Source organism: Branchiostoma lanceolatum, chromosome 5 (assembly GCF_035083965.1).
Source record: "Branchiostoma lanceolatum isolate klBraLanc5 chromosome 5, klBraLanc5.hap2, whole genome shotgun sequence".
In the NCBI taxonomy this organism is placed as follows: domain Eukaryota; kingdom Metazoa; phylum Chordata; class Leptocardii; order Amphioxiformes; family Branchiostomatidae; genus Branchiostoma; species Branchiostoma lanceolatum.
In genome coordinates, this window is record NC_089726.1 from 18,477,730 (window position 1) to 18,502,699 (window position 24,970).

Genomic DNA, 24,970 nt, shown 5'->3' on the forward strand with positions numbered 1-24,970 from the left:
CCTCTGGTCTTTCCGAAGACCCGTATTACTGTTTACATATTCTCGGAGATGAATCCATGGCCCTAGTTATAGCTAGAAGAAAGCTTTATACATAATCCACAAGGTACATAATCCTTACCGCGGGGACCGGAGGGAAAGCGACCAAGACAAATTATTTGTTTCTCCCTTCAGGACTCTCGCATTCAAGAACAAACACCAGCACATGTAACACTATCTGTTTCTTACCCTGAGGTCAAAAGCACGTCAGCTGATTCTTAGGTCCTAAGGACTGGCTGGTTTTTTTTTTTGCGCTTTCGGGGGTGACCCATACGTAGCTCCGCGGAACACCCTGCGGTTGCCGGGCTATTTTTTGGCCCGGCTGGGACCCCGAATCCTTTTAACTCGGACATAAAATCAACGCGGGACACAGTAACAAATATACGCTGTGAGCTAATTGTTCGAACACCGGGAGGTACACCTCCGTCCTCGTACCCGGCAATCCACCGGGACAAATTTGTGGCTTCGGGGCCCGGCCGGGACTACATCCCCTTCGGTCACCGGCGTAATTGTGACCTAAGACACTGCTCTATAAATCACATACGACAAAACGACCCAATCTCTGAGCAGATGTTGGAGTGGAAAATCGTAACGTTCTCTGACCTGCCGGCTTTCCTCGCATTTATTCAGACTGCTGTAAACAAACACACAGGGATATACACAGACGCTATCTTTGAAAAAAAAGTTCCCCTCACGGTGTCCAGTGTCTGCAAAGGTTGGGGTGGTGGATTGCGCTTTGATTAAGGACGCAATATTGAATGAAATAACGTCCTTGCTTTGCTAGACAATAAATTGATAGTTATATACGAACTAATTTTTATGATTTATCATTATGTTATTTTTTTATTTTTATAGCAGTCAGTCAGTCTATCAGTGTTTTTTTTCTGTCATAGCAGACTGATTTGCAGACTATTTCCTCCAAGGTTCTGTCAAACACCTACCTGCCAACCTGCCTACGTGCTCAGGCCAGAAACTGGCCCCTTGCTTTCCAGGAGATCCTCTGAGCAGTCCTGTCCCCTGTCATACGCAGAGCAAATAAAACCTTGACACGTAGTTACATGTGATGAAGAGTATCGTTTAAGGCACTATAAAACGGACGGTCCCGGCTAAAATAGAACGTACGGTCCCGGCTATTTTGACCAATGACGAACGATTATTATGTAGCAATGCACCATGTGACATTCAATAAAGGCCGGGCTCTCTCACAGGTAGAGACTCAGAAGCTTAGAGCCACGGTTCTTTTGTGTTGGGCACCTTCAACGTCAGGTAATATTCCACAATACTCAATTTTGTATGATCTACAGCGAAGTCTTTCTCCTCCATTCTTTACTCATGTTTGTGTAGCATACTTTTTAGCAGAGCTGTTAAAACCCTCAAACACCCGAACCTATTTTTGCGACTAAAATGACCGAACGGGGTCAAAAATGGCCCCGAAATGTTTTGTTCAGTAACCTCTCCCTTTTCACTTTTTTCGCTGATTGTTATCCGTACATTGCTTCATCAGTGTAAGAGGAATGTCTTTGCATGTTTAGGTATGAATAATGCCAGTTCATTATCCACGTTTTGAACTATTCCTATTTAGACCGGGGGGGATTTTTGAGGTCCACTCAAAAGTTCATGTTCCATAACTAATGAACGGCTTACGCTAGAGCCACCAAACTTGGCGACTTTTCATAAAACGTCCTTAACAAAGATTTCAAATCTAATAAAATAAGTTCATCGTTTTACGTGTTGCCATGGCAACGGGTTTTTGACAGGTATATTTTACAAAATCTGCTAATTTCAGTTCAACCAATGACGTTTCGAGGCTTTGTTGATACGCCACATTAATTTTTTTTAACATTGTTATCATCTCATGTAATCCGATGTAAATTTCGTGATTTAACATTAACATCTCTATCTCTATAATATCATTTACATTACGTCATAATGACACGAAAATTATTATGGTAAAAATTAATTTACATGTGCATCATCCTCTAAAAATTGGGTTGTCATGCAAAATGTAGTTTTGGAGTTACAGAGGGCAGGTCTCAGCACAAAAATGACCCCAGCGGACACAACACAGACTTTCCTCTATAATGTCAACAGTATCGTGCCAATCTCCCAAGAAAATTATAAGAGGATAGAATAGATATCTACTGACAAAGTCACAGAATGATTTTTTCAAATCAAACGTGTTCAAATTGCACATCAAAATTGACGCCTGGGGTAAAAAAATGACCCCGTTCGGGTGTTTGAGGGTTAAGATAACAAAACCATGGCTTTGAACTATGATGGGGTTTCGAGGGTTTTTTTTCCGAACATTTTCCTTCATAGAAACAATGAGAAGAAACTGACATTACATGATTTAGAAGTGTAGTTCTGTTGTTTTGCTAATATTTGCACTCCAACGACCATTTCTGGTCTCACATTACAGTTGTTTCTACATCAATGTTCCTGCAGGCCTTATGTTTTAAAATGGAACAAGGATGTCAACGTTAACAACTGAGTTTTGAAAACGACGTAATCGTTCAGTAATGAGTATGAATGTTGTTCTTATTGACAAGTTTTCTAGATTTGACCGATATATGCCATAAAAAGGTAAAGGCATAGCTTTAGCCAGACTAGCTAGAGTCGAAATAAGTATTTTTAGCTGTGTCCCGGCGAAGGAAGCATTGAGCAGTATACCTCGATCGAATTCCAAAAATTGCACATATGCGTTTCTTATTGAATTTATTTTTGCCTACACCTCACGGGTTGACACATAGCAGAGAAGGTATGTTTCAATAAAGCTGAGACTTTTTTTGTTGCTATCGAGAAGATTTGTCAGTGATCCTTGTCCTAATTATTCATTTGTTCGCTTCTTTCTACAGGTAGTCTTAACAGTGCATTATTGTGTCATGACGCAAAATGGAATCCCTGGCTACCGTCATCATCTTTACTTTGTTAACCGCAAGTTTTGGCAAAACCACTGATTATAGCGGACGAAACTTAACACACGTCCCGATAGAGTCCATCGCGCCAGACACCCACACTCTGAGGTTGTCAGATAACAAAATAACCCACCTCGGCTCTTTTAATACAATTCCTGAAGTACGATTCCTTTTTATCGACATCAACAGGGTGAACACCATATTGCCACAAACGTTTAATGGACTTATTCAGCTAGTCTACCTTGATGTTGACAGAAATTACATCGTTTCTCTTCGCCAGTTCACGTTTTCTACACTCGGGTCGCTGTCTAATCTTATCCTCTCAAATAACTATATTTCTCACATATCAGAAAATGCTTTTCACGGTTTGGTAAAGTTGGAGTTCTTGGAACTCTCAGGAAACCGTATGTCTGTGTTTCCAATGCGGGCAATCAAGTTAATTCCTAGTAAACATCTCCATTTGGTCGTGCTTAAAATAAACAACATCAGTAAAATACGGAGAGATCTAAAAGAAGTACGTCCAGAGACTTCTTACGATTTGCGAGGAAACCCTTTGCGTTGTCCGGAGGAATCAGACAACAGTCAATATACAAATAGAGTTCAGACCCTTCCTTACACAACCCACCTTAGAAATAACCGATCTTTCGTTTATAAAGAGTACTTCAGGAAAGGAAATTTCGAATACTTTGGTATCCATCCCTCCATCATCAAAGTATTTGAAAATATTGACGTTACTTTACCCAAAATTAGTGTATCTCATATAAGGTTACGTTTCGCCGAGTCTTACTACTGGGAAACCCCGACTGGACGCCGCCATCTTAACTCTTCTGCTGACGTCGTCATTATCAAACAATTTACAGTAGAAGACTCTGGTTTATACAGCTTTGTAGTAGACTATGGTGCACGGAACGCTAAATTGAAATATGATCTTGTACTTTGTGGAATTAAGAAAGCCAACGATAAACGGCGACACCAAACGACAATTGCAATGGCCACAACACATAGTTGTCCCACTTTCACCAACAAGTCCTGTTGTCCACCTGAGTTTATTTCAGGGTCCCTTAATCATACGTTCTGTGTTCCTAGCAACATTACTTCAGAAATCGGAAATTCACATGGGCCCAGCCGTTTGTTAATCATGACCATTGTCGTTGCTATATTACTTTTGGTGCTTATCCCTTCTGGCGCTTTATGTCTGAGAAAATGGTCTGCTAACCGAAACACTTACACCGCTAAAGCCACATTGCTCGTGGGTGTGCAAGCTATGGCTGTCTGTGTCAATATCCATGCGATACCCAATGCAGTAAACCATGAAATAAAGGAAGAACTTGAGCCGGACACATTCTCCCTCCGAGTCCGACGTTTTCAATCGGACGAAATTTCGTCACTTGCAGCAGAGGCACAATCTCGTTCCCAGGGCGTGACTCAAACTGCTGCTGCGGACACGACCCTTACTACACAAGCAGAAATTCATCAGTACAGTAACGAGGATACATCCGTGCATTCTGGAGATACTGATGAGGGCCAGGATCACCGCCACGCCTCTGCGGCACCGCCTCATCCACCTGTTTGTGACGATGAAGACAGCTCAAGCCCTTGGGCCGCAGGCCATTCTGTAAATACAAACCTGCTACAAGCCGCAGCTGGGCAACCCACTTCTCAAATCGAAGACATGGAGTCTGATGAGGAAGAAAGGCCGTACGGAATAGCAACTGAAAATACGGTGTATGAAGACACACACTTGAATCGGAGTGGTGTTTCGGGCAATTATAACGCTGCATCAAATTGCTGTGCAGCAACTCCTTCTATTTCAATATCTAGCTTGTACGGACAGCAACCCGACATTTCCATGGCACGTGACAATACCAGTAATGTCCCGGGTAGTTATAACCCAACATCACTTTACTGTGCGGTAGAGGCGAGCCATATCGAAACGGTCCCTTCTATTTCAAGAAACAGCTTGTACGGACAGCAACCCGAAAACATTACCATAGGCCGTGACATAACCACTACTACAGAGGGCCTGGACATCCTATATGGAAGTTGTCCGTCAACTCACTAGTGGCGAATGAGCACACCTTGTATTCAAGTCACCACAAAACAAGGCTCTAAAGCCTATAGCTAAAAGAGAACTTTGTGAGCTAGATTGGAGAGAAGGAATGAAGTCGCTCTTGTAGTCCAAACAATGATGGTTTTGAAGTAAAATTAATCACCAGAATGTATATACCGCTATGTATTTTCTGAATCATCCTTTGCAATCTAAATATCATTGTTGTATTAAAGCAACCACTTTTACAAAAATGTAGCTCCCTCTGTTTTCTATACATAGAGAGAGAGTTAATAAATTAACCAGCGTGTCGAACTTGTGAGCTGTCTTCTGTGATGTAACTGTGTTTAAGTAACTACTTTCTGGTATGATTATTGGTTGGTTTACATGTAACCATCGATAGAATTATGTTTTTGTTACAGTCTAGTTACCTTTTAAGGTGCTTAAACGTATTTTCATTATGAACATACACAATTTCAGGAGTGGGGTTGTTATGGGGTAAAGTAGTGCAATGTTTTCCCAGACAATTTTTCTTGCCCTTGGGCCCTTTTTAAGACCCATATCACTTTTGACATCTTCTCGGAGATGAATCCGTGGCCCTTGTTATAGCAGGAAGAACACTTCATACATAATCCACAAGGTACATAATCCTTACCGCGGGGACCGGAGGGAAAGCGATCAAGACCTTTGATATGCACGAGGGTGGTTGCTCTGTGGTAAGGAGTGCAATGTTTTCCCAGACAACTATTCTTGCCCTCTGGTCTTTCCGAAGACCCATGTCACTGATGACATATTCTCGGAGATGAATCTGTGGCCCTTGTTATAGCAGGAATAACACTTCATACAATAATCCACACGGTGCATAATCCTTATCGCTGGGACCGGAGGGAAAGCGATCAAGACCAATTCGTTGTTTCTCCCTTCAGGACTTTTGCATGCAAGAACAAACACAATCACATTAACATTATCTATGTTTCTTGCCCTTAGGACAAACGCATATACGGTAAAGATTTAGATTGACAAGACATCGTTACACGCATCATATGCGACAGAACGACGTAATCTCCAAACAGATGTTGTGGTGGAAAATGGCAATTTTTTTCGGCGGTCATTGGTTCTGGTAATCTGCCACCCCAAAATTCAGTGTAGACCGCTTCTGGGCCATGAAATTGATGTTAAGCACAGGGATAGGCAGAGAAAAGAAGTGCCTCTAACGGTGCCCGGTGTCCGCAGATGTTTTGGTTGTAATTTGCTAATCTCCACGCAGATCTTTCGGTTGGCAAGACAGTATCTATGGGTGGATACTGTATCCATCCAACAGGGTTGTCCCTGGAGACTGTTCTTTTTTTATATTCCAACATCAAAAAACAATACACAGTGATGCCAGACTCAAGCAAACACGCTTATTTAAGTGGCATCACTAAACACAGATACAAAACATGTGGCGAGGTATGGTATGGGAACAATACAGGGTCCGAGGTGTAAAAGAAACAGTAGTATATATGTATAACAAAACAAATATTAGCTTAATTATGGAAACGCTTAGAATCTGATATATACAAGTGAGTTACGGATAAGATTTGCGCATTGAAATGTGAAGATAACAAACGAGCTCCATTAAGTAAAAGATGTACAAGAGCATTATCAGATAGAGTATTAATTTCTAACATAGGTATATTCAACTTAACAACTGGATACTGTTAAATTTTTTCCAAAGCAATACTTTCTTGCCAACCGAAAGATCTCAACTCAAAATGTAGTGAATTGTCGGAAACGCCGCTCGGCCAGAAAAAGTTACGGTAATTTTCCTCAACCAAAGTGGGAAATCGTTTGTCGCTTTGATCAAGGGCGTCATATCAAATATGATAGCGTCATTGCTTTGACAGACAATTGATAATATGATTTGATTATCCGTGTACCAGATAGAAGGAAATTGCGTGAAACAACGCACCAATCTGTTGTGAATGAAAACAAGTAAACTTTACCTTTCTTCTTGTACAAAAATGTATGCAGCAAGCTTGTTCGTTTTCTGGCACAATATGACGACACTTCTCGCACGTATTGAAGGTGTCAAGGTATTATGAGACTGGATTGCAGAACGTGGGCGACCTCACTGCGACCAAAATTTGTTTTACCCTTAACTTTATCATGAGAATATCATGCAAATGTACACGTATGACTAAAATTGTGGCTACGGGGCCCGGTCCCTAGACCCCCTACGGGCACCGACGTAATTTTGACCTAAGACACTGCTCTATAAATCACATACGACAAAATGACCCAATCTCTAAGCAGATGTTGGAGAGGAAAATCGTAACGCCATTCTCTGACCTGTCGGCTTTTCTAGCAATCCACCTCCTCAACATTTGGAATAGACCGCTATAAAAACTCTTACTATTGCATATACAGCTGTATTTAAACTGCTGTTAACAAACACACAGAGAAATAACACACGAAGAGCGCCATTTAAGAAAAAAATATAAGTGCCTCAAGCTAACGGTGTCCAGTGTCTGCAGATATGGGGGTAGAGGATTGCGCTTTGATCAATCAATCAAGAACGCTAGATTTAATGAAATAACATCCTTGCTTTGCTAGACAATAAATCAATTGTTGTTTACCCCTGATTTTATGATAAATCATCATATTATACATTTAATTTTTTCCAGCAGTCATTCTACCAAAATAACTTCCTGTCGTGGCCGACTGATTTGCGAACTGTCTTCTTCAAGGCTCTGTCATACGCAGAGCAAATGAAACCTTGACACGTAGTTCCATGTGAAAAGTATACAAGCTACAGCATCATAAAACGGACGGTCCCGAGTATTTTTGACCAATGACGAACGCTTATCATGTAGCGATGCATCATGTTTTATTCAATAAAAGCCGGGCTCCCTCATAGACAGAGACTCAGAAACTTAGAGCCACGGTTCTTCTATTTTGGGGCCTTTCAACGCCAGGTAAGTTTCCACAATACTCCATTTTGCATGATCTACAATAAAGTCTTGCTCCTCCAATTGTTACCCAAGCTCATGTAGCATACTCGATACCTAAATGTTTAAGATAGCAAAAGCATGGCTTTGAACTATGATGGGGTTACGGGTTTTTGCTTTCAAACATTTTTCTTCATAGAGACAATGGAAAGAAGCTGACATCACCTGATTTGGAAATGTAGTTCTGTTTTTTGTGTGCTAATATTTGTACTACAACGACCATTTCTGCTCTCACATTGCGATTGTTTCTACTTCAATGTTCCTGAGGTTTTAAAATGAAACAAGGACGTTAAAGTTTATCACTTAGTTTTGGAAACAACGTAATCGTTCAGTAATGAATATCATTGTTGTTGTTATTGACAGGTATTCTAATGTATGCCATGAAAAGGTAAAGGAATATGGACAGACCAGCTTTATCCAGACTAGCTAGTGTCAGAAGACGTATTTTTGGCTGTGCCCCGATAACGGAGGCATTGAGCAGTATACCTCGATCGAATTCCAAAAATTGCACATATGCATGTCCTATGGAGGTCATTTTTGTCTACACCCCACGGACTGACACATAACAAAGAAGACTTATTTCAATAAAGCTGTAGCTTTCTTTGTCTCTTGCTATCGAGAAGATTTGTCAGTGATCCTTGTCCTAAATGATCGTTCCTTTGTTTATTTGTTTCCACAGGTAGTTTTAACAGTGCTTTATTGTGTCGCGACGAAAAATGGAATCCCTGGCTACCGTCATCATCTTTACTTTGTCAACCACTAGTTTTGGGCTCTGGAGAACCACTGATTATAGCGGACGAAACTTAACACACGTCCCGATAGAGTCCATCGCGCCAGACACCCACACTCTAAGGTTGTCAGATAACAAAATAAACCACCTCGGCTCTTTTGATACAACTCCGAGCATTCGGTACCTTTTTATAGACAAAAACAAGGTGAACACCATATTGCCACAAACGTTTAATGGCCTTATTCAGCTAGTCCACCTTGATGTTGACAGAAATTACATCGTTTCTCTTCACCAGTTCACGTTTTCTACACTCGGGTCGCTGTCTAATCTCATCCTATCAAATAACTACATTTCTCACATATCAGAGAATGCTTTTCATGGTTTGGTAAAGTTGGGGTTCCTAGAACTCTCAGGAAATCGTATTTCTGTGTTTCCGATGCGGGCCATCAAGTTAATTCCTAGTAAACATCTCTATTTGGTCACGCTTAAAATAAACAACATCAGTAAAATACCTAGAGCTATAGAAACAGCGCGTCCAGAGACTTCTTACGATTTGCGAGGAAACCCCTTGCGTTGTCCAGATAAATCAGACAACGGTCAATACACCAATTCATCTGTGGCATCTTATTACACTATCTTCGTAAGAAATAACCGATCTTTCGCTAAGAAGGATTTATTAATCAAACGAGACTTTAAATACTTCGGAATCATTCCCTCCATCATCAACGTATTTGAAAACGTTGACACTGTCCTACCACAAAATATGTTTCCCCATAGAATGTCAGGTCACGACTCTTACTACTGGGAAACCCCGACTGGACGCCGCCATCTTAACTCTTTTTCTGACGCCGTTACGATCAAAAACTTTACAGTAAAGGACTCTGGTGTATACACCTTTGTAGCAGAGAAAGGTGACGTAAAAGTAAAATATGATGTTTTCTATTGTGCGATAAAGGAAACCAGCGAGAAATGGGAACACCAGACGACAAGTACAATTGCCACAACAGGTAAAAACAAACTACACAACTGTCCCACTTTCGCAAACAAGTCCTGTTGTTTACCTGAATTCAGTTCAGGACAAATTGATCAGAAGTTCTGTGTTCCTGGCAACATAACGTCGAAAACCAAACATGTCCATGGACCCAACATTTTGTTAATCGTCGCCATTGTCGTTTCCATACTAGTACTTTTGGTGCTTATCCTTTCTGGCGCTTTATGTTTGAGAAAACGGTCTGCTAACCGAAATCATACTCACACTTATAATGCAACGGTGCAAGCAGGTGTACAAGCTATGGCTGTCTGTGTCAATATCTATGGAATACCCAATATAGTAAACCATGAAGTAAATGAAGAACTTGAGCCGGGCACTTTCTCCATCCGACGTTTCCAATTGGTCGAAACTCCGTTAGTCACAGGAAAGACACAATCTCGTTCCCAGGACGTGACTCAAACCGCTGTTGCGGACACGAACCTTACTACACAAGCAGAAATCCATCAGTACAGTAACGAGGATACATCCGTGCATTCTGGAGACACTGAGAAGGGCCAGGATCACTGCCACGCCTTTGTGGCATCGCCCCGTCCACCTGTTTGTGACGATGAAGACAACCCAAGCCCAGGGGCTACAGGCCATTCTGTAAATACAAACCTGCTACAAGCTGTAGCTGGGCAACTCGCTTCTCAAATCGAAGAGTCTGATGAGGAAGAAAGGCCGTATGGAATAGCAACTGCAAATGAAGTGTATGAAGATACAAACTTGAATCGGAGTGGTGTTTCGGGCAATTATAACCCTATACACATCACTGTGAAGTTGATGGCAACCAAATTGAAATGGCCTCTTCTATTTCAAGATCTAGCTTATACGGACAGCAACCCGACATAACCATGGTACGTGACAATACTAGTAACGTTTCGGGCAGTTGTAGCCGACCAACATCAATTTACTGTGCGGTAGAGGCGAGCATAATCGAAACGGTCCCTTCTATTTCAAGAAACAGCTTGTACGGACAGCAACCCGAAAGCATTACCATAGCCCGTGACATAACCACTACTACAGATGGTCTGGACATCCTACATGGAAGTTGTCCGTCAACTGACGAGTGACCAATGAGCACATCTTGTATTCAGATCACCAGAAAACAAGGCTCTAAATGAGAACGTTGTGAACTAGACAGGGTGTGTATGAGGAGGTCACTCCAGTAGTTCAAATAATGATCGATTTGAAGCAGAATTAATCGCCAGAATGCATTTACCACTTGGAATATGCAATAAAGTTCATTGTCATTGTCATTATATCTTTTCTGAATCATCCTTTGCAATCTAAAGATCATTGTTGTATCAAAGCAACCACTTTTACAAAACTGTATCTCCCTCTGTTTTCTAAACATAGAGAGAGTCAATAGATTAACCAGCGGGTCAATTTTGTGAGCTGTCTTCTGTGATCTAACTGTGTTTACGTAACTACTCTCTGGTATATGATTATTGGTTGGTTTACATTTAACCACCAATAGAATTATGTTCTTGATATAGTCAGTGACTTTTGATATGTTTTATTATGAACATGCACAATTTCGTGAGGGTTTTTTTATGTGGTAAGACAGGGTGGTGCTTTCCCAGTCAATTATTCCTACCATTGGGTCCTTCCGAATAGAGAGAAAGAGTTAATAAATTAACCAGCTGGTCAATTTTGTGAGCTGTCTTCTGTGATCTAACTGTGGTTATGTAACTACTGTCTGGTATATGATTATTGGTTGGTTTACATTTAACCATCAATAGAATTATGTTCTTGTCAAAGTTTCAATATGGACATACACAATTTCGGGAGGGTAGAGGTATGGGGTAAAGTAGTGCAATGTTTTCCCAGACAATTTTTCTGCCCTCTGGTCTTTCCGAAAACCCATATCCCTGATGAAATGTTCTCGGAGATGAATCTGTGGCCCTTGTTATAGCAGGAAGAACGCTTCATATATGATCCACAAGGTGCATAATCCTTACCGCGGGGACCGGAGGGAAAGCGATCAAGACCAATTTCGCATTCAAGAACAAACACAATCACATTAACACCTATGTTTCTTACCTTAGGGCAAAAGAATATACGGTAAAGATTCAGATTGACAAGACATTCTTACATACATCATACGTGACGGAACGACTTAATCTCCAAACAAATGTTGCGGTGGAAAATTGCAACTTTTTCGGCGGTCCCATGGACACCCATATCAAATGAACACCCATATCACTGTTGACATATTCTAGGAGATGAATCCGAGGCCCTTGTTACTGCAGGAATTTTTTGGCCCGGCCGGACCCCGAATCCTTTTAACTCGGACTTAAAATTAACGCGGGACACAATAGCAAATAGACGCCGTGAGCTAATCGTGCGAACACCGGGAGGTACACCCCCCCCCCCCGTACCCGGCAATCCACCGGGACAAATTTGTGGCTTCGGGGCCCGGCCGGGACTACATCCCCTACGGGCACCAGCGCAATTTGGACCCAAGACAGTGCTCTATAAATTACATACGACAGAACGACAGAACGACCCAATCTCCAAGCAGATGCTGGAGTGGAAAATCGTAACGCCAGCCTCTGACTTATGCGCTTTTCTAGCAATTCACATCCTCAGCATTCGAAATAGATCGCTAGAAAAACCCTTACCGTTGAATATATTCAAACACACAGGAATGGGCACAGGCACCATCTTTAGAAAATAATAGTCCCCCTCGCGGTATCAAGTGTCTGCAAATGTTGTGGTGGTGGATTGCGCTTTAATTAAGGGCGCTACATTGAATGAAATAACGTCCTTGCTTTGCTAGACAATAAATTGATAGTTAATTACGAGTAATTTTCATGATATATCATGTTATTCATTTAATTATTTTCCAGCAGTCATTCTATCAAATTTATTTTCTGTCATGGCAGACTGATTTCCAGACGGTATCCTCCAAGGTTCTGTCGCAGAGCAAATGAAACCTTGGCACGTAATTACATGTGAGGGGTATCGTTTACAGACATTCTGAAAATACAAACCTGCTACAAGCTGTAGCTGGACAACCCACTTTTCAAATCGAAGACATGGAGTCTGATGAAGAAGAAAGGCCGCATGGAATAGCAGCAGCAAATGAAGTGTATGAAGACACAAACCTAAACAAGAGTTCGGAGACCTCATATCTCCATGAAATATTCTGTTTATGCAAATGATTTACACATTTGCAAAATCTATGCTTGGTCATGAACACATTTAACTAACTTACACATGTCGCAATATTGACAGTCCTATCATTTACCGATTAGATGAATCTTGGCGCTAATTTGTGCAAATTAGGTATTCATTAGCATAATTGGTATCTGTTGATGTTCCACTTGCTATCAACTACATGGGCTCGATTGCATCTAAATGGCTCTCTACTCAACTGTACTTCGAGATGGTTGGGATTGCAGCCTTTCTATAGACTCGCATAAAAGAAACGGTCCCGTTTTTTGTCAGTACCACGCACGCATGTTGATTTCCTGAATGAACCGATAATGTTTTAAAGGATTAGAGCCTGCCTCCTTGTTCACGAAAATTATGTTCCCAGGTAGGAACACATCTTATATATAGTCATACAAACAACTTCCAGCAAGTCACCAGGAGTTAGATACCTAGAGAGACAATAGACTGAACCAAGTGAAACCCAACACCAAGAGGCCATGTCTAGCGATATAATAGACGTTAAGCAAGGACAACAACAACAGCGAGTGCGTGAGTGCTGTCTAATTGCACCGTAGTAGTAAGCAAGTAAGGTCTTCATAGTGGAATCATCCAGTACCCAAAATGTTGCGAGTCTGTCAGAAACTTCGCGCGGTGGACGCCAAGAGTAAGAGACTCGGACTAGTGCGTGCGGAGACAGACTACCTCCGTGCCCTGCTGGACGCCATGGCGGACATGGACAGGTATGCGGAAGTGGAGGTGCTCAAAAGTCTGGGCGACGTGAATGTGGAAAAGGGAAGACTCGACAAGAACCCAGAGAAGTTCGACAGAGCCATGGTGCTGTACAGGACTGCACTGCTCCGGTGTGAGGACGCAGATGTGGGGGAAAGTCTAGAATATCGTTACCACTATGCAGAGAAACTAAGGTTAGGGAAGCGATTTACAGCTACAAGTAGTTATGAGCCACTCACTAGCAACAAGAAAGTGTCATCGCTCGCTAGAGTAGTAGAGAAGTTTCTACACCTGGACCAAAGAATGTCAGTCAGAGGCAACAAGGAGCCTTTACTGATTGAAAATACCAGGTTAGTGGTAGAAGGGATCGTAAACGATGACAATATGTTAGAAACAGAAGCGATTAAGAGTCTCGGTGACGTGTACCTGAAAAGAGGAACAGAAACAAGAACCACGACATGCTTGACTAAGGCGACTGCTCTGTACAACACTGCACTGGCACGGTGTGAGAGGTTCCAGGGCACAGTCGCACTCATTCACCGCTTACTGTACACGGCAAGAATCAGACAAGAAACGAAGGTAATCGTTTTCATTGTATGGTATTTGATGAAAACAACATGATAGGGGGTGTTAGGTGTTCAGTTGCTCAAAAAGAGCATCACATCGTGAATATATAAACTTCAAGATAATATACCTTAGGTGTGATCCAATGTTGTAATGGCAGTCAACTATTTAGCATAAATATTCTGTCTATCGTTTGATCATGATTACAAATCCTACGTGAACAACTCAGAGGTACAACATTTGTTTGTGTCAGACTAAACCCAGGAAACTGAAGCACTGTGTTGAAGGATGCGTTTGTCACATGCTTTGCTATAAACAAAAACCGAATGTTATGCTGTTTCTGTCAGATGAAGCGTCCAAAGCACAGAGCAAAACAACGAAAGGGTCACGTGATACGGGACTTTCCGATGACGTCACCCAACACTGATGTCACCGGTGCCTCAATGGGTCAACAGTCCATGTAAGCACAGGAGTGGTAATGTTTTCATTGTCGATAGCGTTAACAGGTGAAGTTAACGTAAATGCTGGACAAGAAAAAAACAGAAAGTCCATTGAATCGGCATGGAACGTTTCATTATTTTAAAAGATATGAATGATGAAATGATTAGCTATTTTCTAGGTACATCATAGAATAGCTTCGTCGCGAGTCAGACACCGATTTCTTGCGTATTCTTATGTTTTTTCTTGGCCGCTATACACCAACAAACATGTCTAAAATGGTCTCTTTTTCATGGGTGGCTCGGATTAGTTTAGCCAGCAAACCACCAGTGTTTTGGATGTGCGTTAAGACTATAATATTTGAGGTATATTGTTATGTATACGTATAAATGGTATCAAGTATAGTGTTACAACCCAAAAATCGTTAAAGAGACAAATAATGTCCTCGTCCCTTCAGGACGTACAAGGAGCACCTGACTACAGGGGACCGCGCACTGGCTGATGGAAAACTGGACGTGGCAGAACAGAACTTTGAGTCTGCTCTGAGACTGGTTCACAGTACGTCATTTTGTTGTAATTTCTCTTGCCCAGAGCCCTGTTCAATTATACTTATTACGTTTATGAATGTTAAACATCCAGGTAAGCAAATAGAGTAGTACGATTTAAACTATACATCTGGATAAATTTCGATAAAAATCGGACGTTTCGGGCGTCCATCCGACTGCCCTTTTTCAACGAGAAGTTTACTTACGGATGCGTAAAGAATGTTAATTCCTAAGTTCTAAATAAACAAAAGGTAACGAAAAAAGCGTTCTAAAATGTTCAGAATAAATAGATGTTCGTTCTACAATACAAGGTAGGTCAAGGCGGCTTATAAAACATTAAATTCCAAAAAACAGACCCACAATAGATAATCAAATACGTTTCAAAGCACTGTCCCATGTACTGGAAATTTCGATCCGAAGCCCCTCTTTCCGGTTAAGTGATGGTCGATGGATCCTTTCATACACTGCTTCTTTGACACCACGTTCATACCATCGCGATTCCCTATCTAAAATGTCCGTAGAGTCAAGCTGGAACGAATGTCCGTTATGTCTGTTGAGATGATGCCATATAGCAGAAGAAAAAACACTGTTGCTCGCTCTGCAGTGTTGTTTATATCTTGTCCTCAAGGGCTGGCTAGTTTCACCGATGTAGGTGTCCTTACAATGCGGGTCCTCACACTTCAGTCGGTAAACAACGTCAGACTTAATGTCGTTCTTGATTTTGTCCTTGGGATGAAACAATCTCTGTCTTAAAGTGGAATAGGGCTTGAAATTGGTAGCAATGTTATGATTCTGCAGCAGACGTCTGATTTTTTCCGACACTCCTTGAACATAAGGAATTGTAGTGTTCACCGTTTTGGTTCTATCCAGTTGAGAGTTTCGTGAAGGTTTCCTAGATGCGCTTGTGGGTTTCAAAGCCTTATTAAAAGTCCAAGACTTATAACCACATCTAGATAAAGCCTTCTTGAGGTGTTTCTGCTCCTTGGCTTTGGCTTCCACAGACGTAACGATGTTATCGGCTCTGTTATACAAAGTTCTTATAACACCGAGTTTATGCTCCATGGGGTGGTGTGACTCAAAATTGAGATACTGGTCAGTGTGTGTCGGTTTACGATAAACCTCTACGTTGATAAGACCATCGCTCTCAACCCTAAGTTGAGCATCCAAGAAAGGTAGAGTGTTGTTGAGACTCCTCTCCTCGGTAAACTTGATGTGTTTGTCAACATGATTGATGTGTTCAAAGAAGTCATCCGCCACATCTTTCTTGAGTCTACACCACGTGTCGTCCACATATCTGAACCAGTTTGCAGGAGGGATGCCCGGAAAAGTACTGATAGCCTTAGCCTCAAATCTCTCCATATACAGATTAGCCACGATAGGAGAAACGGGAGAACCCATGGCACAGCCGTGTAACTGTTTGTAGAATTTGCCGTCATAGGTAAAATACGTACACTCAAGACAGAGTTCCAAAAGCTGACAAATCTGATCTACCGATAGTTTAGATCTCTCTCCGAGGGTATCATCAGCTTCAAGGAATTCCCTCACTACTTCAACCGCTCCTTTAGGTGGTATAGATGTGAACAGAGAACATACATCAAAAGAAGTGATGATCTCATCATCCTCAACACGAATGTCCTTGATTTTGCTGACAAAATCCGAGCTGTTTTGAACATGATGAACCGATTTTCAAACCAGAGGGCCTACGATGTTGGCTAAGAAATGTGCAAGATTATAAGTCACTGATCGTATGCTTGAAACGATAGGACGAAGAGGAATGTCCGTTTTATGTATCTTGGGTAATCCATAAAAAGCTGGAGGTTGTAGTCCTTTAGGATATAACTTGAGATAAGTCGATCGGTCAATAACCTTACCACGTTCCAATGTCTTGAGCGCCACATTGATTTTAGTTCTGCAGCTCGATGTCGGGTCCCTCTTTAGAGGCAAATAAGTGTTCTCGTCTTGTAATAGGCTTTGCACTTTAGTATCGTATTGTTCTTTATCCAACACTACAGTGCATCTCCCTTTGTCAGCAGGAAGAATTATGATATTTGAATTGCTAGAAAGGTTTTGAATCGCTTTTCGTTCATCCCGTGTTAGGTTACTGTCCGGAAGCTTCGCAACCTTCAAGGTGGTAGAAATCTTTGTGCGTAAGGCTTCAGCTTCTTTATGTGGTAAATGTGCCCTCCGTATAGCAGATTCCGTTTCCGTAATAATGTCAACAACAGGGAGTTTGTTAGGCGTAATGGCAAAGTTCAAGCCTTTCGAAAGTACAGAATTTTCAGTGTCCGACAAATCATAGGAGCTCAAATTTCTAACCCACCTTTCATCAGTCTTGTCTTGTACTGTCGATCCTGAACGTCTCCAATTGGGGTCGAAATCCGCTCTGTTACTGGGATTTTTTTGAGACAAACGATCAAATTTGTTCTGTTGTCTTGATTTCACCTTTTCATGTCGTCTCAGTTGAACTCGAGCCGTAAACTCCAAAACCTCCGCGAATGTATCACTGGATAAGCGATCCCGAAGTATATCCTGGAGATCCTTTTGTTGCGCCTTTAAACAGTCCAATTTGTAGTTGATTTGGCGTATACGCTCGTTAAGCAGCTTCCTTTCCGTGTTAGCGATGATCCTGTTAGCTTTGAAGCCATAGATCGGTGTCTTTAAACGCAGACTCGCCGGTGTAAATCCAGTCTTGAGACAACGTAGGCTGAAGCGTTGATGGTTCCGAAAATCAGCGATCTTCTTGCTTGCATCTTCAAGTTTCCTCACTGAATCCAGGCAAAACTTGCCGTATTGATCCTTGATACGTTTATGAATGTTAAACATCCAGGTAAGCAAATAGAGTAGTACGATTTAAACTATACATCTGGATAAATTTCGATAAAAACATTTTAGAACGCTTTTTTCGTTACCTTTTGTTTATTTAGAACTTAGGAATTAACATTCTTTACGCATCCGTAAGTAAACTTCTCGTTGAAAAAGGGCAGTCGGATGGACGCCCGAAACGTCCGATTTTTATCGAAATTTATCCAGATGTATAGTTTAAATCGTACTACTCAATTATACTTATTGTTCTTTTTTTTTCATTACAAGAAAATCGACATGGCATCCTTACATCTGAGCAATGCAATACTACTTTCTTTATTCATCAAATATTCGTCCTCACCAATATAACATATTTGCTTGTAAAATAATTCACAATCAATCAAATAAGTTTTTTTTTCCAAAATTATGGAGCCTGATTCATGTAACCTTTGAAAGTAAGAGCTCTGCCTGTCCGCTTAAAAACCTCATATACATTTCATGTGCATACAGATCCTAACAAACCTGATCGATGTAAAGAGGCTGAATGTCTGTGCAGACTGGGTGACGTCTACGTGCAGCAGGGCAAGAGAACAAAAGAAGGTAGGAAATTCACACAGGCAGCAGCTCTGTACAACGCAGCCATGGCTAGAACAGACAAGAACAAACACAGTGTGATGAAAAGACTACAGGAGATAGAGAAATGGTTTCTCCGTTACACGGCAAATGTGGAAACAAAACCTGTTCCTTCTGATTCGACCATACGTCATCAGAAGCGATTGCAAGAGATGCGTACGCGCGCCAAGTCACAACTAGACGTCATTAATGAGCAACACAACCCGTACCAATACGACGAGGATGATCCAGTCATGATAACAGTTGAGGCGGAGCGAGCAGAAGCAGTCAAGGCTTTATTCAAGAACATCGCCAAGGATAGACAGATGTTTATTGAGGACCTTGTTGGTGAATGCATTACCACTCTCAGTCCTCATCCATGTAAGTACGCTTTCATCGGGTTAGGCTCACAGGCAACAGAACTGGTCACACCCTACTCTGACCTGGAGTTCGCCATTCTGATTGAGGATGGGAAAGACAATGACGTCACACGGCGGTACTTCCTCAACCTCACACACTACCTCCATCTGAAAGTCATCAACCTCGGAGAGACAATTCTCCCATCAATGGCAATTCCGTCATTGAACGATTTTCCCGAGAATGACTGGTTCTTTGACTCCGTCACACCGCGTGGATTTGCCTTTGACGGTTTCATGCCATGGGCTAGTAAAACTCCATTTGGAAGAGACCAGACGAAGAACAAGCCTCCCGTCAGCCTTATCCAGACCCCTGCCGAAATGGCAAAGTTTCAGCGGCTAGACGTTTCTGTGGCAGAAGGGTATCACCTGTCAGACATCCTCAGACGAGTTGTTTTCCTAACAGGGGAAGAGGCTCTTGTGACCGAGTATATGGCAAAGCTCAAGGGAATCATCACAGGTGATCTTCTCTCGTGTTTTCGGTCCCGTCTGTCTGCTACGCAAATCTTGTGGGAGATCAAAGGCCAGTTTGACACCCTTGAGCCTACCGGAGAGCTGTTAAATGTAAAGAAAGACATTTATCGTTTTCCAGGCATAGCAATTGAAGTACTAGCTCTGTGCTGTCAGATCATCTTCGCTAGCACGTGGGATGTGATAGATGAATTAAAGGAAACGGGAAAGATCCATGAAGAGAACGCCACCCACCTTACAGTACTGACCAGCATCTCGGCAGAGCTCCGGTTGAGAACATACCTGGCCAACGGGGGGCAGCGAGACAGTATGTCCCCACTTACCCAAATGAACTACGAGTCAAAAACACAAGAGATATCAGACACTACCCTGGGTTCAGTATTCCATGTTCCAAACATTCAAGTTCTTTTTAGGTACTACTGCAGGGCAATCCCTTTGAAGAAATGCATACCAGACAGTCTGCAGGACCAACAGAAAAGTGCATTGAACACTACAATCATCGATACCTCCCATGAATGTAGAGGTCGAATATCTACATATCTATTTCTGTTCGATAGAGCCAAACACCATCTGGAAGCAGCATTAAAAGATGTCGGTAGCGACATGATCAAACGTGTGAGAATATTGAACAAGTTGGGGGCCCTCTGGACATTCTTTGATGATTGTAAAACAGGAATTAGTATGCATGAAGAGTCACTGAGGGTGTGTAAAAATATTTATGGAGACAACACGGCACATCCGGAGATTGCCGCGTCACTAAACAATCTTGGAACGTCTTGGAGTAAACTTGGTGATGACAAGAAAGCAATCAGCTACTTAGAACGGTCACTATCGATGAGGAAAACTATCTATGGAGACAACACGGCACATCCGGACATTGCCACGTCATTGAACAATCTTGGAACGTCTTGGAGTAAACTCGGTGATCACAAGAAAGCAATCAGCTACTTAGAACGGTCACTATCGATGAGGAAAACTATCTATGGAGACAACACGGCACATCCCGACATAGCCACGTCATTGGACAATCTTGGAACGTCTTGGAGTAAACTCGGTCATTACAAGAAAGCAATCAGCTCTTACGAAAAGTCCCTAACGATGATGAAAACTATTTATGGAGACAACACGGCACATCCGGATATTGCCGTGTCACTAGACAACCTTGGATGGTCTTGGAGTAATCTCGGTGATCACAATAAAGCAATCAACTACTACGAACAGTCATTGACGATACAGAAAACTATCCATGAAGACAACACGGAACATCCGGGTATTGCCGCGTTACTAAACAACCTTGGAACGTGTTGGAGTTATATCGGTGATCACAAGAAAGCAATCAGCTACTACGAACAGTCACTAACGATGAAGAAAACTATCTATGGAGACAACACGGGACATCCGGACATTGCTAGCGCACTGAACAACCTGGGGTCGCCTTGGAGTCACCTCGGTAATCACAAGAAAGCCATCAGCTACTACGAGCAGTCATTAACGATGCTGAAAACTATCTATGGAGACAACACAGTACACCCGGACATTGCCAGGTCACTATACAACATTGGATCATCTTGGAGTGATCTCGGTGATCACAAGAAAGCAATCAACTGCTACGAACAGTCATTAACGATACGAAACGTCATCTATGGAGACAACACGGCACATCCGGACATTGCTGCGTCACTGAACAATCTTGGATCGTCTTGGAGTGATCTCGGTGATCACAAGAAAGCAATCAGCTACCACGAACAGGCATTAACGATACGAAAAGTCATCTATGGAGACAACACGGCAAATCCGGACATTGCTGCGTCACTGAACAATCTTGGATCGTCTTGGAGTGATCTCGGTGATCACAAGAAAGCAATCAGCTACCACGAACAGGCATTAACGATACGAAAAGTCATCTATGGAGACAACACGGCACATCCGGACATTGCTGCGTCACTGAACAATCTTGGATCGTCTTGGAGTGATCTCGGTGATCACAAGAAAGCAATCAGCTATCACGAACAGGCATTAACGATACGAAAAGTCATCTATGGAGACAACACGGCACATCCGGACATTGCTGCGTCACTGAACAATCTTGGATCGTCTTGGAGTGATCTCGGTGATCACAAGAAAGCAATCAGCTACTTCGAACAATCATTAACGATGATGAAAACTATCTATGGAGACAACACGGCACATCCGGACATTGCTGCGTCACTGAACAATCTTGGATCGTCTTGGAGTGATCTCGGTGATCACAAGAAAGCAATCAGCTACTTAGAACAGTCACTAGCAATATGGAACACTACCTATGGAGATAGCACAGCACACCCGCACACTGCCAAGTCACTAAACAACCTTGGATCGTCTTGGAGTAAACTCGGTGATCACAAAAAAGCAATCAGCTGCTACGAACAGTCATTAACGATGCACTTAACTATCTACAGAGACAACACGACACACCCATACATTGCCGCGTCACTAAACAACCTTGGAACGTCTTGGACTGAACTCGGCAATCACAAGAAAGCCATCAGCTACTACGAACAGTCACTAACGATGCAGAAAACTATCTATGGAGACAACACGGCACATCCAGATATTGCCACGTCACTAAACAATCTTGTAGCGTCTTGGAGTAAACTCGGTGATCACAAGAAAGCAACCAGCTACTTCGAACAGTCACTATCAATATGGAACACTACCTATGGAGATAACACAACACACCCGCAATTTGCCAAGTCACTAAACAATCTTGGATTGTCTTGGAGTAAATTCGGCGATCACAAGAAAGCAATCAGCTACTACGAACGTTCACTAACGATGATGAAAACTATCCATGGAGACAACATGGCACATCCGGACATTGTCACGATACTTTACAACCTGCAATTAGCATGGATCAAACTTGGTGATTATCAAAGAGCGATGGAGTACAAGCGACAATCACAAAGTATGCAGAGGGCCCTTAATTCTTTAGGTCATTTATAACTCTTTTTAAAAATTGGGTTGTGGATGAGGATTTTTCCTGAATGGTGAAAATGTGACAACATATTTCTTATATGTGAATTTTGCATTACGATCAGGAACTAAATGAAATGAAAATCAATGTTCATTGGATACTTTAGATAATGTTTTCGATACTTTACTGATACCAGACGCATTATAAGTAACCACTTTCGCAAACATGTAGCATCGTCTCAATCAAACTTGTGAACGTGTGAATTAAATTAGCAGGCTTACGAGTCGGGCTTTTTTTTTGCTTGTTCGATATGATGTTTCCTGAAAACATGGTGATGTGTCACCATTATGACACCTTGACATTGTAAACAAGAGTTCTATGACCTCATACCTTCGCCAAATGATTTTAACCTAAATATGACTGACGTATTAGGAGTGTGTCTCATCAATTATAAATCATACCAGTTGATCGTCTTCACCCAAATAACATAAGTTGTCCAAAGTATGAGCTTAACAAAGAATGTTATACTAACATTTATAAATTATGCATATGAGGTCCTTTTTAGCATGATTGATTCAATCGTGTTCACATTCACACAACTTCCAAATGTCACAAGTATGAAATTGCCGTCCGTTATTTACTAGTATGGAATTAAAGTAGTTTCTCATTAATTATGCAAATTAGGCCTACATTTGCATATTTTCTATCTATCAACATTCCAATCTTTCTCGGTCACAAATGTCACATATTTGGATAGTCATATCATGGAACACAGCGGGTTTTTAAAATTACCTCATTAATTATGCAAATAAGAATCTGATTCGCATAATTATCATCCAATCATACGAAGCATCACGTAAGCTATCTACATACCAAAAATCATGACCATCCATCAAGCCCACCTTGAGTTATAGTATATTCTCATTAATTATGCAAATGAGGTCTTCATTTGCATAGTTGATATCTATATACATTACATCCACCCTTCATCAAATACTTCTTCAGCAATACATATCCATACTCCATGTACAACCTCCATGTACACCATACAGTATAACGTATACTAATAAATCACCTCTTCCTTCCTAGATATAACATGGTTAACTCACCTACCCTGAACACAGTCCTATCCCCATGCTGTGACACACCACTACTGATCTTACATCAGGAAGAACAATCATGTAGTGTATATCCAATTTTGGTCTGCTTCCACCAAATTCCACACCACTTTCTGCTGCTAGCTTTCTCATACCACTGCCGACAGCTTGAGTGACAAGCCAATTTGTCCCAACTATTAAGTTTCCTGCATCCCACATGACAAATACGCAACCCTACCACTTATCCTTGACCCCTCGAAACAACACCGGCAACACGTCCCAGCCAGAACACAATGCTCTAGCATACAATATAACACATTTTAAAACTTTTCTCGTTACTTATGCAGAGCACTTCGCCCAAAATCTAATCATCTTGAGATTTCCCACATACACACCGACACACCAAATACGACAACAAACCATCCAGGCGTTCTCGACTTATTCTGTTCACTAACAGACACACAGACAAGCATCAACGAGTAACCTTCTCAGCGAAGGTAATAAGCAAAAACAGGAATGTTGAATATTGTAATTAACAAGGGGTGGGGTGATTTTTTTGTGAATTCACCCTGTTACCACGAGGCACCAGAAAAATCAAGCCGTCCGGAGCTCTTCGAGCGGACTTTTTTTCTCGCGGGATAAATAAGTAAGTGTGGCAATCAAAAATTATTGCCATAGCGAAGGTGTCTGGGTTGATCCTAGTTCATTGTAAGGAAAGTACCTACGTAGCACTCTAAGTTATGTCATAATATTTGTTCAAAACGCACTTATAAATCAGAAATGCGTCTGCCAAGCTTAAGCAGATCTAGAGAGGCACCATAACTTGATGCGTTCCAAGCAGATATCGAAAGACTCGAGCACACTCATCTGTCATCGACCTGCGTGCCGGGATGCCAGACCTACTAACAAGGTATAGAGTGACAGGCGGGCGTTCCGCAGGGTTTGCGCGGACGGATTGCAGAAATTCCTGTGGAATTCTGAGAATTCTTGCAAATCGGGCGTAAAGTATACTATTAAGCTAGCTCCTAAAGCTTTGCTAAAAAAAAACATCCTCCGTTCAATCCATTGCGTCTGGAGAGATTCAACAAACTACTTCTATAATGTGATATCATGGTAAACGCAATGAACGACCTGCTGATAGGTCTTGCAATTGACTCCCATTGTTACTCTAAAATACTTAAGTGCAATTAATCTATATTAAAAAAAAGGAATATTGATTAATGCTGTTGAGCCCGGAAAGAGATGTAATTGGATATTGATATCATGGGGGATTACAGAAACAGTCCGCTATGAAGGCAGCAAGGGATGTGTGAAATAAATGTGTTGTTTACAATATGTGGGACTGTACTTTGAAATTATGTAAGAATGGTGCACCTGTGGTGTCGTTTTCCATCCATTGTTTTAAGTTGGGACCATACTCATCGGAACCTATT

The 24,970-nt window shown here is 41.7% G+C and overlaps 1 protein-coding gene across 1 annotated transcript; it reads left to right on the top strand.

The window, feature by feature from the left end:
- The first annotated feature begins 13,531 nt into the window (after positions 1 to 13,531).
- Positions 13,532 to 22,703, top strand: LOC136435899 (uncharacterized). The gene is made up of 4 exons (XM_066429611.1): positions 13,532 to 14,218; positions 14,551 to 14,663; positions 15,099 to 15,199; positions 18,499 to 22,703. Exons 1-4 carry the CDS (start codon positions 13,532 to 13,534, stop codon positions 22,467 to 22,469), a joined length of 4,872 nt encoding a protein of 1,623 aa, XP_066285708.1. The 3' UTR covers positions 22,470 to 22,703.
- Positions 22,704 to 24,970: the final 2,267 nt, after the last annotated feature.